This window comes from Chiloscyllium plagiosum, unplaced genomic scaffold (genome assembly GCF_037043375.1).
Source record: "Chiloscyllium plagiosum isolate Xiang-an unplaced genomic scaffold, Cpla_swu_hap1 HiC_scaffold_18, whole genome shotgun sequence".
In the NCBI taxonomy this organism is placed as follows: domain Eukaryota; kingdom Metazoa; phylum Chordata; class Chondrichthyes; order Orectolobiformes; family Hemiscylliidae; genus Chiloscyllium; species Chiloscyllium plagiosum.
In genome coordinates, this window is record NW_028270156.1 from 74,139,213 (window position 1) to 74,154,008 (window position 14,796).

The 14,796-nt window shown below is 40.8% G+C and overlaps 1 protein-coding gene across 7 annotated transcripts in view; it reads left to right on the forward strand.

The window, feature by feature from the left end:
* The window catches only part of LOC122558116 (embryonic protein UVS.2-like), a 193,217-nt gene that overhangs the window by 131,575 nt on the left and 46,846 nt on the right, over positions 1-14,796 (forward strand). For 5 of the 7 annotated variants that reach the window (XM_087996790.1, XM_087996793.1, XM_087996789.1 and 2 more), the window contains one exon: positions 6,442-6,569. In XM_087996790.1, coding sequence (XP_087852916.1) covers positions 6,442-6,569 — 128 coding nt within the window. Of the gene's footprint in view, positions 1-5,107; positions 5,190-6,441; positions 6,570-14,796 lie in introns of all 7 variants that reach the window. The other 2 variants (XM_087996795.1, XM_087996791.1) reach the window with 1 other exon arrangement.

The window sequence follows — 14,796 nt, forward strand, 5'->3', positions numbered from 1 at the left end:
TTGATAATGGGGGAAAGGCTGTTAATAATGAATTTTGAGATGTGTGCGTGAATTAGTACATAGTTTTAGTAGTTAAAATAATTGTTATAGGTAAGGCAGCAGAAGCTCTTTTTGCAATGGGCCATGTAAAACATGCAGAAAAAGATGAAATGGTTCATAAAATCTTGATAGTTCAGTCAAATTGTAAATTGTGCTTTGTGCTAGCATTGGCTATGCATGCTTAGAATTTGTTGCAGGTGCTGGGAAAATATCATTTGTATTAGTTTTTGTAGAAATCATGAAGTTCCATCAGGGATAAGTGACTAGCACCAAGTTTTGGAAGGGGCTGCAATTGGTTCTACCTTCTTTCAGAAAATTTGAATAAGCTCTATGTAAGCAGAAAGATTTCCATTAAAACCTAAGTATCAGAAAGAATTCAGTGAGCCTTAAGATATAAGGTAAGGCCAATTGGAAACTACTTTCAGTCTGCAAGATATGGTTTAGTATAAGAGACAGATTTAAAAATGAAAGGTTTTTGGTAAAGAGAGAAGAATAATAATAGAATAGCTGTGAAATAGACTTGTCGAGATTGCTTAGTATGGATTCCAAATGTACAGATTCTGAAGGAGCTATAGAAAATAGTGAAGAACCAAGTACTTCTCATACTTAAACATTGCATGAGAAATGGTGGATCAAACTGCCACAATTAGCAGTGCCTGCTAATGGGTAGGTCAGTTCGGATGGTCAGTATGAGTCCATTACTTCCAAAGGACAACTGACAAAAATGGATACCAAAGCCAAATACTTACCAGAAACAACCACTCAATAGAGAAATGTGATTATTTGAAGTGAAATAGGGAAGGCCACTGGAAAATGTAAAAGCTGGATGAGGGGCAGGTGGTTCATGCCATGGAACAGGACCACGAAGTGCAAAGATGAAAGGCAAGAAAAGTAGTGTAAACTCGAACAGTTCGGGAGTACACATGTCCCAAGAAGTTGGTCTTGAAGTACAGAAAGAAATCCTGTTAATAGGGAAGGGAGGTCATAGTCCAAAAGGAGATGGAAGGCAAGATAGATTTGTTTGTTTAACAAGGGCAAGAAATATAATATAATCCAGGAATATACCAAAAGTTCATGTGACCAGGCAGATTTTGGCCATGAACAAACTGCAAGGCAGGTTCATAAAAGATGCCAAACAACAAGGGAGCTATAGAGAATTTGAGGTGCACCAAGAGGAGCCAAGTATGGGGCAAGGTGTCTCTTGATTGAACTTATCAGGCGAAAGTAAGGCTAATGACATGAGGTTTTGAAGAAAGACTGCAAAGTCAGGCTCAAAGGGTAAATTCAAAGAAGGCCGCAGCAACTTTTAAGCTTTTTTTGTTTTGTGAACAATAAAGCATGGGAGTATTGATTATTTGATATAAAAGCTGCCTTTTCGCAGGGAAAGCAACTTATGTGGGGATTGTTTCTTTGTCCTCCAGATGAGGCACCAAATTCATTAGAGTTGTTCTGGTAGGTAAATAAATGCATAAAAAGCCTAAATTAAACCTCTAGGTTTGGTACTTCTCAGTAAACTTTGTCTTATTAAAATTGGCTTGTCTTCATTTCAAAGTAGATCCTGTCATGTTTTACTGGCGTCATTTGGAGCAGCCTGTACAATGCATGTAGAAATTTAGTGAGCAGTTCACTAAATGGAGTGACATGCTCCTGAAATAGGCTTTGCCAGATTTTTCATCCAATTATGTCATGAATCTTGTCATAGCCCATGTCACTCAGAACCCACCCCATAAGTTTCCACACAATATCTCTTTTTTCATTTCCCTGCTTCTTCCCACGCTATGTCCAATGATACCTTTCTATGTGAGATTTGGCAAAGTTTGATTTAATGTCCCTCTTGCGATGAAAGGTGTGTGATTTTTATATAAATATTAATATCATTTTGAGAGTATGTATGAGTATTGGTTTATCTTTATGAAAGCATTTAAAAATTGACTAGTCTTTCTGGACCCATGATTGTAAACTTTGGGTTCGGATTGAAGGAGACCTGGCTGGGGTCCAATATAAGTACAATTTATCATGCAAAGGAAATTGTTCAGAGCTAATACGGGTTTAAGTTATCTCAATAAAACAGTGTAGTTTGTGGAACTTGCAGTCCATGAATGTTTGTCCAATATTCTGCAGATTTTTCAAAGTCTGAGAAAGCCTAAGACTTCAGTGTAAGTGTTCTGGAAGCAAAGAGTCTCCAGATGCGTTGTGTCTTCCTGTTTTGGTCTGTTGTGTAGACATCAGTGCACTGCGCTTATTGGGTAACCATTGTTCCTGAATATGTTGTATAGGTGTTTCTCCTCGGCTTCTCGTAGTTCCAGGGTGCTGTAGTGTGTTGTGGCCCCTAGGCATCATGGTAGCCCACAAACTTACTATCATACTAAAACAACTACTGAAGAAGTTAAAGGACTCCATGTACACAGCCTGCCCCACACAACTAATCTCTTCCTACCTTAACTCAATTCTTTTTTTTTCTCATGTTGTCCGCCCCTTCCCATTTTCATCCCCGATTCCTCTGATGCTTTATATTAGTTTCAGTATTTCCAGTTTTCGGGCTGCAGCTGCCTCCTGATCACCTTGGACATGCAGTCCTTTTATACGTTCATCCCCAATTAGGATGGTGTCCAGGCTGTCTCAGTCTTTTTGTGGAAAAAAGGCTTGAACTGTCCCCACCCACTACCATCCTCCTCTGCCTGGCTGAGCTCATCCTCACTCTGAACAAATTCTGTTTTAACTCCTCCCACTTCTTTCAGGTCAATAGTGTGGTCATGGCTACCTGCTTGGGCCCCAGTTATGCCTGTCTCTGTGTAGGAAACTTGGAACATTTCTTGTTCCAGTCCTATTTTGACCCCCACTCTTTCTCCAGTATATCGTCAATGTCATCAGCACTGCTTCTTTCCATCATCCTGGAAAAGTTTATCAATTTCACTTCCAATTTCTACCCCTCTCACCTTCACATGATTCACCTCTGACTCCTCCCTTCTCTTCTCAACATCTATTTCAGTTTCTGGGATAGACTGGCAACCAATATCCACTACGGGCCCACTGACTCCCACACTTACCTTGATTACAAATCCACACCCTGTTTCCTGTAAAGATTCTATTCCATTCTCCAAGTTCCTCTGTCTCTGGTGCATCTGTTCTGATGATGTCAAGTTTGACAAGGGGACTTCTAAAATGTCAACATTTTCCTCAACCAAGAATTCCCCAGCATTGTAGTTGACAGGGCCCTCAGCCAGGTCCAATCCATCTCCCGCACTTTGGCTCTCACTCCCTCTACTCCTTCCCACAGCAGTGATAGGGTCTTCTTGTCCTCACCTACCATGCCACTAGCAACCACATCCATAGGATCATTAACTGCCAATTCCACAATCTACAGCGGATGCCACCACCAAACACATATTCCCCTTCCCTCCTTTCTCAGCCTTCCACAGGACCGTTCCCTCCAGGATGCCCTCCTTCACTTCCAACACATCCCCATAGCCTCACGGCATCTTCCCCGTAGTTGCAGAAGGAATAATACCTGCCCATTTACTTCCTCCCTCCTCACCATCCAAGGTCCCAAAGACATCTTCCAAGTTTACATTTTTCTCTATTGGAGAAATGAGCAGACAGAGCACCTCTATTCTGTCTGCAAAAAAAAAGGCCCTGAGCTTCCAGTTGCCTGTCACTTCAATGTCCCGTGGCCAACATCTCTGTCTCAGGTTTGCTGCAATGCTGCAGTGGAGCTCAGTGCAAGCTGGAAAAACAACACCTCATTTTCTGCTTGGGAACACTGTTGGACTTAATATCAAGTTCAGCAATTTTAGGGCTTGAGGCCATGTCTTTACCCCAACCCCTACAAACCAGGCCTTTGTCATAACATCGGCTGCTATCATACACAACCCATTATCAGCTACGAAGTGTCCCGATTTGCAGGTATTCATTCCCAGGCTGACCTTTTAAATTCTTTTTTGTCTGTCAAACTGTTTCACCCTCTATATTGGCTCTATCTCCACCTAACACTTCTCTCCCCCACTCCATCTTCAATATAAATATTAATCTTTTCCTAGCTACCATCAGTTCTGAAGAAGGGTAACTGGAACAGTAACTCTCCACAGATGCTGCCAGAACTGCTGAGTTTTTCCAGTAATTTCTGTTTTTGTTTTGGTTCTCAATTCTGGGCTTTGACTTGTCCAGTAGTAACATTAATGGGTATCATTACATACTATATTTATGATAGTATGGAGTCATAGCCTACAAAGGACAGTAGGCATCACTCTCCATTAAGGAGAAACAGGTTTCTGTTTTGTTTATGGGCGGCACAGTGGCACAGTGGTTAGCACTGCTGCCTCACAGCGCTAGAGATCCGGGTTCAATTCCCGCCTCAAGCGACTCTCTGTGTGGAGTTTGCACATTCTCCCTGTGTCTGTGTGGGTTTCCTCCGGGTGCTCCGGTTTCCTCCCACAATCCAAAAATGTGCAGGTCAGGTGAATTGGCCATGCCAAATTGCCTGTAGTGTTAGGTGATGGGGTAAATGTAGGGGAATGGGTCTGGGTGGGTTGCGGGTCGGTGGACTTGTTGGGCCGAAGGTCCTGTTTCCATACTGTAAGAATTCTAATCTAATTGATTACACATAGCATGAGAGTAACCACTCCTCAAATGTGGAATAAGTTAAGGAGGCAGGCCTCCATGAATTTCCACAGCCACAGAATTGAGCTATGCCTTTGGCTTTGTATTGCTGTAGTTATCTAGCTAACTGGACTAGCTGACATCTTCCCCCACTCCAAAAAAACTCCAATTTATTTACAATAGCAGTAGTGTCTAATTGAGACTTAACACATAAACTGGTGAGACAGGGAGAGTAATTTCTTTCCAATGAAAGTGAATACCATTATCCCTGCGCTGTCTGTTAGTTGGGTCGGTTTATGTTACGTTATAAATCAAACAATATATCCATATATATATTTCATTTTAAATTGTAACTTACGGTGAAATGTCTACAAAACATATTTTGTCTAAAACGACGTTATGTGGTGATATCTAACGTTATGTAACAAGCTAGTGCAAATTAGAATGTTGGTTTTAATTGATGTTTTTACAGAAGCAGAGAATAACTTTAAAATACAGAAATCCAATAACTTGGTTACAGATTATGATTATGTTTCAGTTATGCATTATGGAAGGTAAGTACTGATTTTCTTTATATTTCATTATGAAAATAAAGGAAGTGACCTTAAAGAAATTCATTAAAATGCACCTCAGCTATTCATTAGCACTGTGGTAATGTTGTGTAACTTTGGTAATGCTTGAAAAGGATATTCAACTAATATGTGAATGAAAATACATTGTTGGTGAGAAAGGATGATTTTTTGAAGTCCCCAGTATCACAGATTCCCATTCTTCATTTGGCTCGATTCACTCAATCACTGTTTCTATTAACAGCCATTCACCCTCCTAGCCAGACCTTTAACAACTCCTTTGTCTTTCCAACTGTCCTTCTCTCTCTCTTTGGGCTCTATCCCCACCTATTGTGTACTCCTTACCCCCTTGCCCCACACTAGCTTCTGCATATAAATCAACATTTTCCTAACTACCATCAGTTCGAAGTAAGGGTCACCGGACCAGAAACATTAACTCTGATTTCTCCTCACAGATGCTGTCAGACCTGCTGATGTAAATAGACATGTCTCCTTGGCCTGTTTGAGGCTCCACTTAACAAGAGTTCAAGGGTGGTCTGCCTACAATTTGACTTATTGTAATTTTACTGTACATAGACTCATAGAGTCGTAGAGATGAACAACACGGAAACAGATCATTTGGCCCGTATCCCTCTAAAGCCTTCCTATTCATATAACCATCCAGGTGCTCTTTAAATGCTGTAATTGTACCAGCCTCCACCACTTCCTCTAGCAGCTCATTCCATACATGTACCTCTGTGTGAAAACGTTGCCCCTTAGGTACCTTTTATATCTTTCCCCTCTCACCCTAAACCTATGCCCTGTCATTCTGGATTCCCCCAGCCCAGGGAAACGACCTTATCTATTTATCCTATTCATGACCCTCATGATTTTATAAACCTTTATGTGACTGGTCCAGTTCAGTTTTTGGCCAGCAGCAACCCAAAGGACATTGAATTTTGCCTTTTAGTAGCAAAACAGTTTTAAGTACATCAAGCAGACTTTTATGAGTTTTTGGAAAATGAATGCTTAGTACATTACACTGCAATGCACTGCAAAACTACACAAATGAGCTGACCATGCATTATAGTGAGCGGTTGTAGTACTGTTGGCATGTAGTATGCACAGAGAGCTTCCATCCTGCTACATACTGTGTTAGTTGCATTATCAAGTGTATGTTGTTAGCATTTTTTTTATATAGAAAACACTTAACGTTCCAATCAAACAAAGGTACTAACATTTATATTTCTTGATTTAGGTATGTTTTTTCCAAAAGTCTCGATTTACCCACCATTGTGCCAAAACCAGATCCAAATGTGGAGATTGGACAATATATGGGTTTCTCTGAATTAGATGTTTTAAAGATAATCAAGTTGTATCAATGCCGTAAGTTTAAATACAAATGTATTTTTCCAAAATATATTGTTGTACATCTATGGTGACTGTAATCTTGTGTCATAAACTAAAAGTGACAAAAATTATCGATGTTGCAACATGATTTTGAGCCAGAACATTAAACAAAAATTTACTCGCCACAATAATCTATGCAGGAAAGTCCCAATTTCAGGCAGCTATTGAGAGAAGGTATTGTGGTTCAGAGACTTTGTTTATCTTTCTAGGAACCATCAAGAGTGATGTGAGATAATAAATGGTAGGAAAGTTTAAACAGGACAAGATAGAATAAAAGAAAATATAAATTAATAGAACCAAGGAAAGGAAACATTTTGAAACAAACAGAATCTAAACTACTTATATCATATACATGCATAAAAATATAGAATTACTGAATTAAAGCCATTAATTAATTAGAAAAATCTTGGTATTATTACAGCAACTGAACTGTAACCGTAGCTGAATCAGGATTGTTAAAAAATATTTCCTGGAAAAAGAAGTCATGACAGCACCTTCCAAATATGTGACCTTTACCACCTAGAAGAGCAAGATCGGAAGATGCATAGGAACCTGAAAGGTCCTCTCCAAATCTGACAGCATCCTAATTAGGGCTTAAATCATTGTTCCTTATGTATCGCTGAGTCAAAATCTTAGAACACACTCCTTAACACCATTGTAAGCGTACCCACACCACATGGACTTCAGCAGTTCAAGAAGGCTGCTCACCATCTCCTTGAAGGACCTTAAGAATAGACAGTAAATGTTAGGGATGCTCACTTCTATGAAAAAAATTCTGGAGTTACAAGACAAATAGAATAAGAAATAAGTATTGTTATTAATTGGAAATGTCATAATGCCAGTGAGCAACAGAGATACAGAGAGTACTTTCTAGGGCAGAATTCTGTAAGTCTCATTCAATTGGCAGTGGAAGACTACTGTGACCTTGCTCCTGCCCAATGAAAAACGTAGCAACAATCTTGATATTATGCAGTCCAGGGCATGTTACATTGGCAGACAAACAAAATTATACGATGAGTTGGAGTGGAAATGTCCCACATGAAATAGTAAACCATTATTCAAAGCTCACACTGTTTCTCTGACCCTGAAACTTGCAGCTGAAGATTCAGGCTTTGCCCAAGATCCTGTCAGGTATTCCCATGAACTCAACTCTTTTGCATTCCAGGTTTGTTTAAGCATCTGTTCACCTAGTCATATCAGTTTTTTTACTGGGAAATTGCTTCCAAATTTCAACCATTATCTTGTGTGTTGGTATTTCATCATCTGACTCCTCTAAGGCTGAACTAATATATGATTGTATCACCTGTAGAATTCCATCTGTATAACCACTGGCTAATACCCACTGTGTGCTACGTTGAGGATCCTTCTATTGCATAGCCATTAGGTTACACTGGATGTCAATGTCTGATCTGATGCCTATGACAGTATTGTAATTAACAAACTGTCCTTCATTTTGTCTTATATCTTCATTTTGTCCTCTTCCTCCAGGACAGAAAGTAGTTGCATTTCTTTTTCTACTTGTTTTCCAGAGTGCAGAGGATAAAGTGGAATGGGGGTTTGGGCATGAGAAGAGAGGAGTGTACTGGGTTGCTGAGCCTGCAATGATAAAATTAAAGATTTTTTTTAGCATATGTGAGAATATAAGATATAAGACATCTGCAGTCTGCTTCTCCATTCAATCCGATCATGGCTGATCTGATTTCACCTTAACCCAACTTGCCTACCTGTCCCTTGAATTCCTTATTGTTTAAAAATGTAAATTTCAGCCTTGAATATATTCATTGATGTACCTGCCTTAGCCTATTGGATTGAGAATTCCAAAGATTTTGCAACCTTCTGCAAGAAGAAATTCCTTCTTACTTCTGTGACAAATGGGCAACCCTTTTCTCTGAAAATGCCTCCTAGATTTGTAATTTTAGATTTCTCTATGAAGGCAGACAGCATCTCAGCACTTATTCTGTTAACCCCCACAACTTCCAAAATCCTTTTATGCTTCAATAAGATTGCATTTTATTCTTCTAAATTTTGTTCAGTATAGGCCAAATCTGCTGAAAGTTTCCTCATATGACAACCTTGTCATCCCATGATCGACTAGGGAGCCTTTTCTGAACTGGTTCCAATGTATGTGTATCCCTCTTTACAGGATGAGCTATTACAAAGCACCCAGCAGCTGTTTAAGAGGTGCTGCCTTTCTCTTACAGCCCATAAGATTCATTATGTGTTGGTCCTTATTTTCATCCTGTTCTGACCTATCTATATGACTTTACAGATTTTTGTTGTTACTCCATACAGCTAGCATATTTTGCTTTTCTGTTCTTCAGTGCAAAAATCGATAACTTCACATCTTTGCACATTTTATATATGTCTGCCAACTTTTTTGCCCACTCATTGACTGTCTGGATCAATTTGCAAACTCTTCATTGTTTGCTTTCCCACCAACCTGTGCATCTGCAAATTTGGCTATAGTAAATATCGTCTCAACATCTAAGTCTAAATTTTCTGTTGACCCATGTGTGTGTTGGGACCATATAGAGCTTGAAAGTGAGGGTATTTTTGAGGAATTAGCAAAGGAGAATAGTTGTGATATGTGAAGAAGCTGGATGCATTGTATCTCCTTCTGAGACTGCTTTGTCCTGAAAGAGAAATGGTGACAGTTGTGAATGAGTGCATTGGCAGGTATATTTGTCTACATGTTTATGCATTGATACCTGTTATCAGAGGAGACTGTTAAATATATCTGAAGTGTGGTCTGTACCTGTGATAGTTGGAGTAGTGCGGACTGTATTAATATAAGTCTGTAGTTAGAAGGTGGATATAGTCTGTTGAGGGTGTGATGTTTGGGGAGATGTGTGTTCTGAGATGGGATCTTTCCTTGACGATTGTATTAAATTCTATTCAGTACTGCAGTCTTATCCTAGGGATTGTTCCTACGGCAACTTCCATGTCTATCACCAAGAAAATCTTGGTAGCATTACTACTCACTGAGCCTGCTGAGTCCAAAAGGACATTGCTGCCAGATTGAGTCTTCAGCAAGTGGTAAGGAGACCAGCAATAAAGAAAAAAATCTACTTGGTGTTGTCCTCACCAAAGAATCTGTTACAGATGTGTCCGTCTGTCACACTGTCAGTCGGGGTTACTGTCACACAGTACTTATGAAGATGATGTCCCATTTTTGCGTTGTGGATATCTTGCATCATATTGTTGGTCATGCCAAATGGGACAGACTTTGAACAGATTTAGCACCTCAAGACTGGCCATCTATAAGGTGTTATAGGTAATTGTCAGTAGCAGAATTGTATTCAATCACAATCTGCAAACCAATGGCCCAGCATTCCCCCAACTCTACCATTACCATAATGCTGGTAGATCAACCCTGGTTCAAATGAAGAATGCTGAAGGGTATGCCAAGGGCAGCACCATGCATATCGAAAAATGATGTATGAATTTGGTGAACCTCAAACACATGACTGCTTGCATGCCAGAAAGTGGAAGGAGCATGCAATGGACAGGGTTAAGTGATTCCACAATCAAAGGATCAGATTTAAGCTCTGCAGCCCTGCCACAGGACAATCTTAACTAACTGGAAATGAAGGCTTCACAAATATCTCCATCCTCAATTGGAGAGTCCAGCACATCAGTGCAAAGGGATAAGGCTAAAATATCCAACTTCAGCCAGAAGTAATGGGTAGCTAATCCATTTCAGCCTCCTCTTGAGGTCCCTGACAAGAAAGGTTTGGAGGGATATGGACCAGGAGCAGACATGTGGGATTGGTTTAGTTTGGAATTATATTCGGCATGGACTGGTTGCACCAAATGGTCCGTTTCCGTGCTGTATGACTCTATAACTTCAATTGATTTGATTCTCTCCACATAGTATCAAGAAATTATTGAATGGATTACTACAAAGGCTGTGGGATCTGAAAATGTTCCGGCATTGTCTTGAAGACTTGTGCTCCATGACTAGCTGTGCACTTAGCCAAACTGTTCCAGTATAGCTACAACACTGTTATGTGCCTGACAATATGGAAAATTGCCCAGTTATATCCTGCCCACACAGGATGATTGACAGTAACACAGTAATGAAGTAATGTCCTTGCATTAAGATTGAATTCTAACAACCACAAACATCTTTCATGTACAATGTCAAACAGTGTAGGGATTTCTGCTGGATTCCTATTCACTTCAGACATGTTCCATACTTGTTCAATGGCTGCCTTGCTGTCAAGGGCATTCACTCTCACTTCACCTCAGGAATTCAGCTGTTGTGGCCATGTTGAACCAAACTGTAATGACGGCAGGAACTGGATATCCCTGGCTAAACTCAAACTAAGCTTCAGTGAGCAGGTTATTCCTTAGCAAAGGGCTTGTTGATAGCACTGTTGACAACCCTTTTCATCACTTAATGAAGTTTGAGGGGAGACGGATGGGGCAATAATTGGCTGTGTAGGATTTATCCTGCTGCTTTTTGTGGATAGAATATACCTGGCAACTGGATATACCTGGACAGTTTTTCACATTGAGTAGATGGCAATGTTGTGTCTGTGCTGGAACTGCTTGTTTAGGGGGCCTGCTAATTCTGGAATTCATGTCTTCAGTACTATTGCTAAATGTGGTGGGAATCCATAGTTTTTACAGTACCCAGTGCTCTCACTGACTTCTTGGTGCATCCATATTCCACTAGAAGTGCCAAAAGAATGGTCCATTTTGCCTCATCCTGAGGTCCCCAACATTATTACCAGAGAGGGCTATGGAGGCAAGATTGTGAAATATATTCAAATCTGACATTGACAGATTTTTAATCAGTAAAGGATTCAAGAGATATGGGGAGAAAGCAGGAGCATGGAGTTGGGATTATCAGATCCACCATGATTTCATGGAATCACAGAGCAAGCTTGATAAATAGAATGGCCTGCTTCTGCATTTTATGATTTTAAAATTCCAAAGGCTTACAGAGCAGTCATTCCATTCGTTAATGTAGGAATATCTAACTCTTGGACTATTGTTCCCCCAAAAGCTCATTTTCTCATAACACTTTGCAGCCACAGTATGAATCCCCTTTACCAGATGCAAATAGTCTTTGAGCACAAGTTATTCTGGCAATTTCAGATACCCTGCCAAAATGTATTAGCAATAGGTATTGCAGAGATACTACTTGTCTGCATTGATCATTTGAAATAACGAGCAGTATCAATTTACTGTGCTACCTGCAACAAAATGAACAAACATTTATCACACACTATAGACCCCATGTCTATCTCTTAGAATTACAGAAGCGTTACAGTACACAAGGAAGCCTGTATCGACCCGTTAAATAAGCATCACTGCCTGGTGCCAATCTCTTGCGTTTTCCCGACACCTTTGCACATTATTTTTATCCAAATAATCATCCAATCCCTTAACTGTCTCCACCATATTTTTAGGCAGTGCATTCTGTACCACAATCATTGAGTGAAAAATCTTTCCTCATTTCACCCCTGCATCTTTTGCAGATCATTTTAGTATGTACTGTCTTGTTTCTGTTATGAGAGGGAACAGTTTCCCCCTTATCTACTGTAACCAGCTCATTCATGAGTTTGGAAACCTCCATCAGATTTCCATTCAGCCTCGAGTCAGCTCCACCATTTAATCATGACTGATAAGCAGCCACAATTTCTTCAGTCTGTTCTTATAAGTGAAGTCTGCCATTCCTGGAACCATTCTTGTGAATTCCTTCTCCATTCTCTCCACTGCATTCACATCTTTCCAATAATGCGGTACCCAGAACTGTACACAGTACTCCAGCTGAGAATGAACCAGTGTCTTAAAAAAGTTTAAAACTACATCCTTGTTCTTGTAGGAGAAATTGTGGACTGCAGATGCTGGAGATCAGAGTCGAGGGTACGGTGCTGGGAAAGCACAGCCGGTCAGGCAGCATCTGAGGAGCAGAAGAATTGATGTTTCAAGCATAAGCTTCCTGATGAAGAGCATTCACCTCCCTCTTAGTGAAACAAATTGCCCCTCTGGACCCTTTTGTGTCTCTACTCTCTCACTTTAAACCTACGCCCTCTAGTTTTAGAATCCCCTACCATCGGGAAAAGCTGTTGGCTTTCTACCTTATCAATGCCTGTCATGATTTTACAGATAGGCTACAAGGTCATCCCTCAGCCTCCTATGCTTCAGGGAAAAAAATGTCAGTGTATCCAACTTCTTCTTATAACTCAAACGTTGCACTCCAGATAGCATCTGAGGAATTTTCTTCTGCACTCTTCCTAATTTAATGTCATTACGACAGTAGGGTGACCAAATGTCTTGCAATATTCCAATGTGGCCTCACCACACCAACATTTTGTACAGCTGCAACAAGACACTTAACAAGATTCCTACACTCAGCGCTCTGACCGATGAAAGCAAGAATGCCAAAAGCCTGTGAGTCCACTTTCAAGGAGCTATGAACCTGTCCACCTAGATCTTTTTGTTCTATAACACTGTTTAGCACCCTCCCATTGGTTGTGAATCCTGCCCTGGATTGACCCACGAAGATGCAACTCCTTGCATTTATGTAAATTAAACTCTATCTGCCATTCCTTAGCCCCTGGCCCAGTTAATCAATATCTCACTGCATTCCCAGAGCACCTTCTTCACTGTTGTGGTTCTGTTCGCCGAGCTGGGAATTTGTGTTGCAGACGTTTCGTCCCCTGTCTAGGCGACATCCTCAGTGCTTGGGAGCCTCCTGTGAAGCGCTTCTGTGATGTTTCCTCCGGCATTTGTAGTGGTTTGAATTTCGGTTGTCAGTTCCAGCTGTCCGTTGCAGTGGTCAGTATATAGGGTCCAGGTCGATGTGCTTATTGATTGAATCTGTGGATGAGTGCCATGCATCTAGGAATTCCCTGGCTGTTCTCTGTTTGGCTTGTCCTATAATAGTAGTGTTGTCCCAGTCGAATTCATGTTGCTTGTCATCTGCATGTGTGGCTACTAAGGATAGCTGGTCGTGTCGTTTCATGGCTAGTTGGTGTTCATGGATGCGGATCGTTAGCTGTCTTCCTGTTTGTCCTATGTAGTGTTTTGTGCAGTCCTTGCATGGGATTTTGTACACTATATTGGTTTTGCTCATGCTGGGTATCGGGTCCTTCGTTCTGGTGAGTTGTTGTCTGAGAATGGCTGTTGGTTTGTGTGCTGTTATGAGTCCTAGTGGTCGCAGTAGTCTGACTGTCAGTTCAGAAATGTTCTTGATGTATGGTAGTGTGGCTAGTCCTTTGGGTTGCGGCATGTCCTCGTTCCGTTGTCTTTCCCTTAGGCATCTGTTGATGAAATTGCTCGGGTATCCGTTTTTGGTGAATACATTGTATAGGTGTTCTTCTTCCTCTTTTTGCAGTTCTGGTGTACTGCAGTGTGTTTGGCCCTTTTGAATAGTGTCTTGATGCAACTTCTTTGGTGTGTGTTGGGGTGGTTGCTTTCGTAGTTTAGGACTTGGTCTGTGTGTGTGGCTTTCCTGTATACCTTTGTGGTGAATTCTCTGTTCGGTGTTCTCTATACCATCACGTCTAGGAATGGGAGTTGGTTGTCCTTTTCTTCCTCTCTAGTGAATCGGATTCCTGTGAGTGTGGGGTTGATGATCCGGTGTGTGTTCTCTATTTCTGTGTTTTTAATGATTACAAAGGTGTCATCCACATATCTGACCCAGAAACTAAAACACCTGATCAGCGGATCCAGACATTCTATACAATCAACACAGGAATTCTTGGACATCATCAGAAATATACACATAGACAAGGAAGAAACCATGGTCTCATTCGATGTAACGGCACTGTTCACCTCTATCAACAAAACTCTAGCCAGAGAAACAATAGCCAACCTGCTGGACATACAGAACAGACAACAGGACGTTGAACCTATCAACAAAGATGGCATACTCAAACTACTGGACCTGTGCCTCACAACCAAATATATGAACAAATCAACAGCACACCCATGGGCTCACCCATCTCTGGACTCATAGCAGAACCGGAAATGCAAAGATTAGAACAAACAGTCTTACCGCAAATTCAACCCAAATCTTCTCACAAACTTTGAACCTTCTTCACTGTCCGCCAGACCACCAGTCTTGGTGTCATCTGCCAACTTACTAACCATATCTCTGAACTTCTCATCCAAACTATTTATATAAATGATGAATAACAGTGGACCCAGCACCAATCCCTGTGGCAAACTAGTGGTCAAAGGTTTC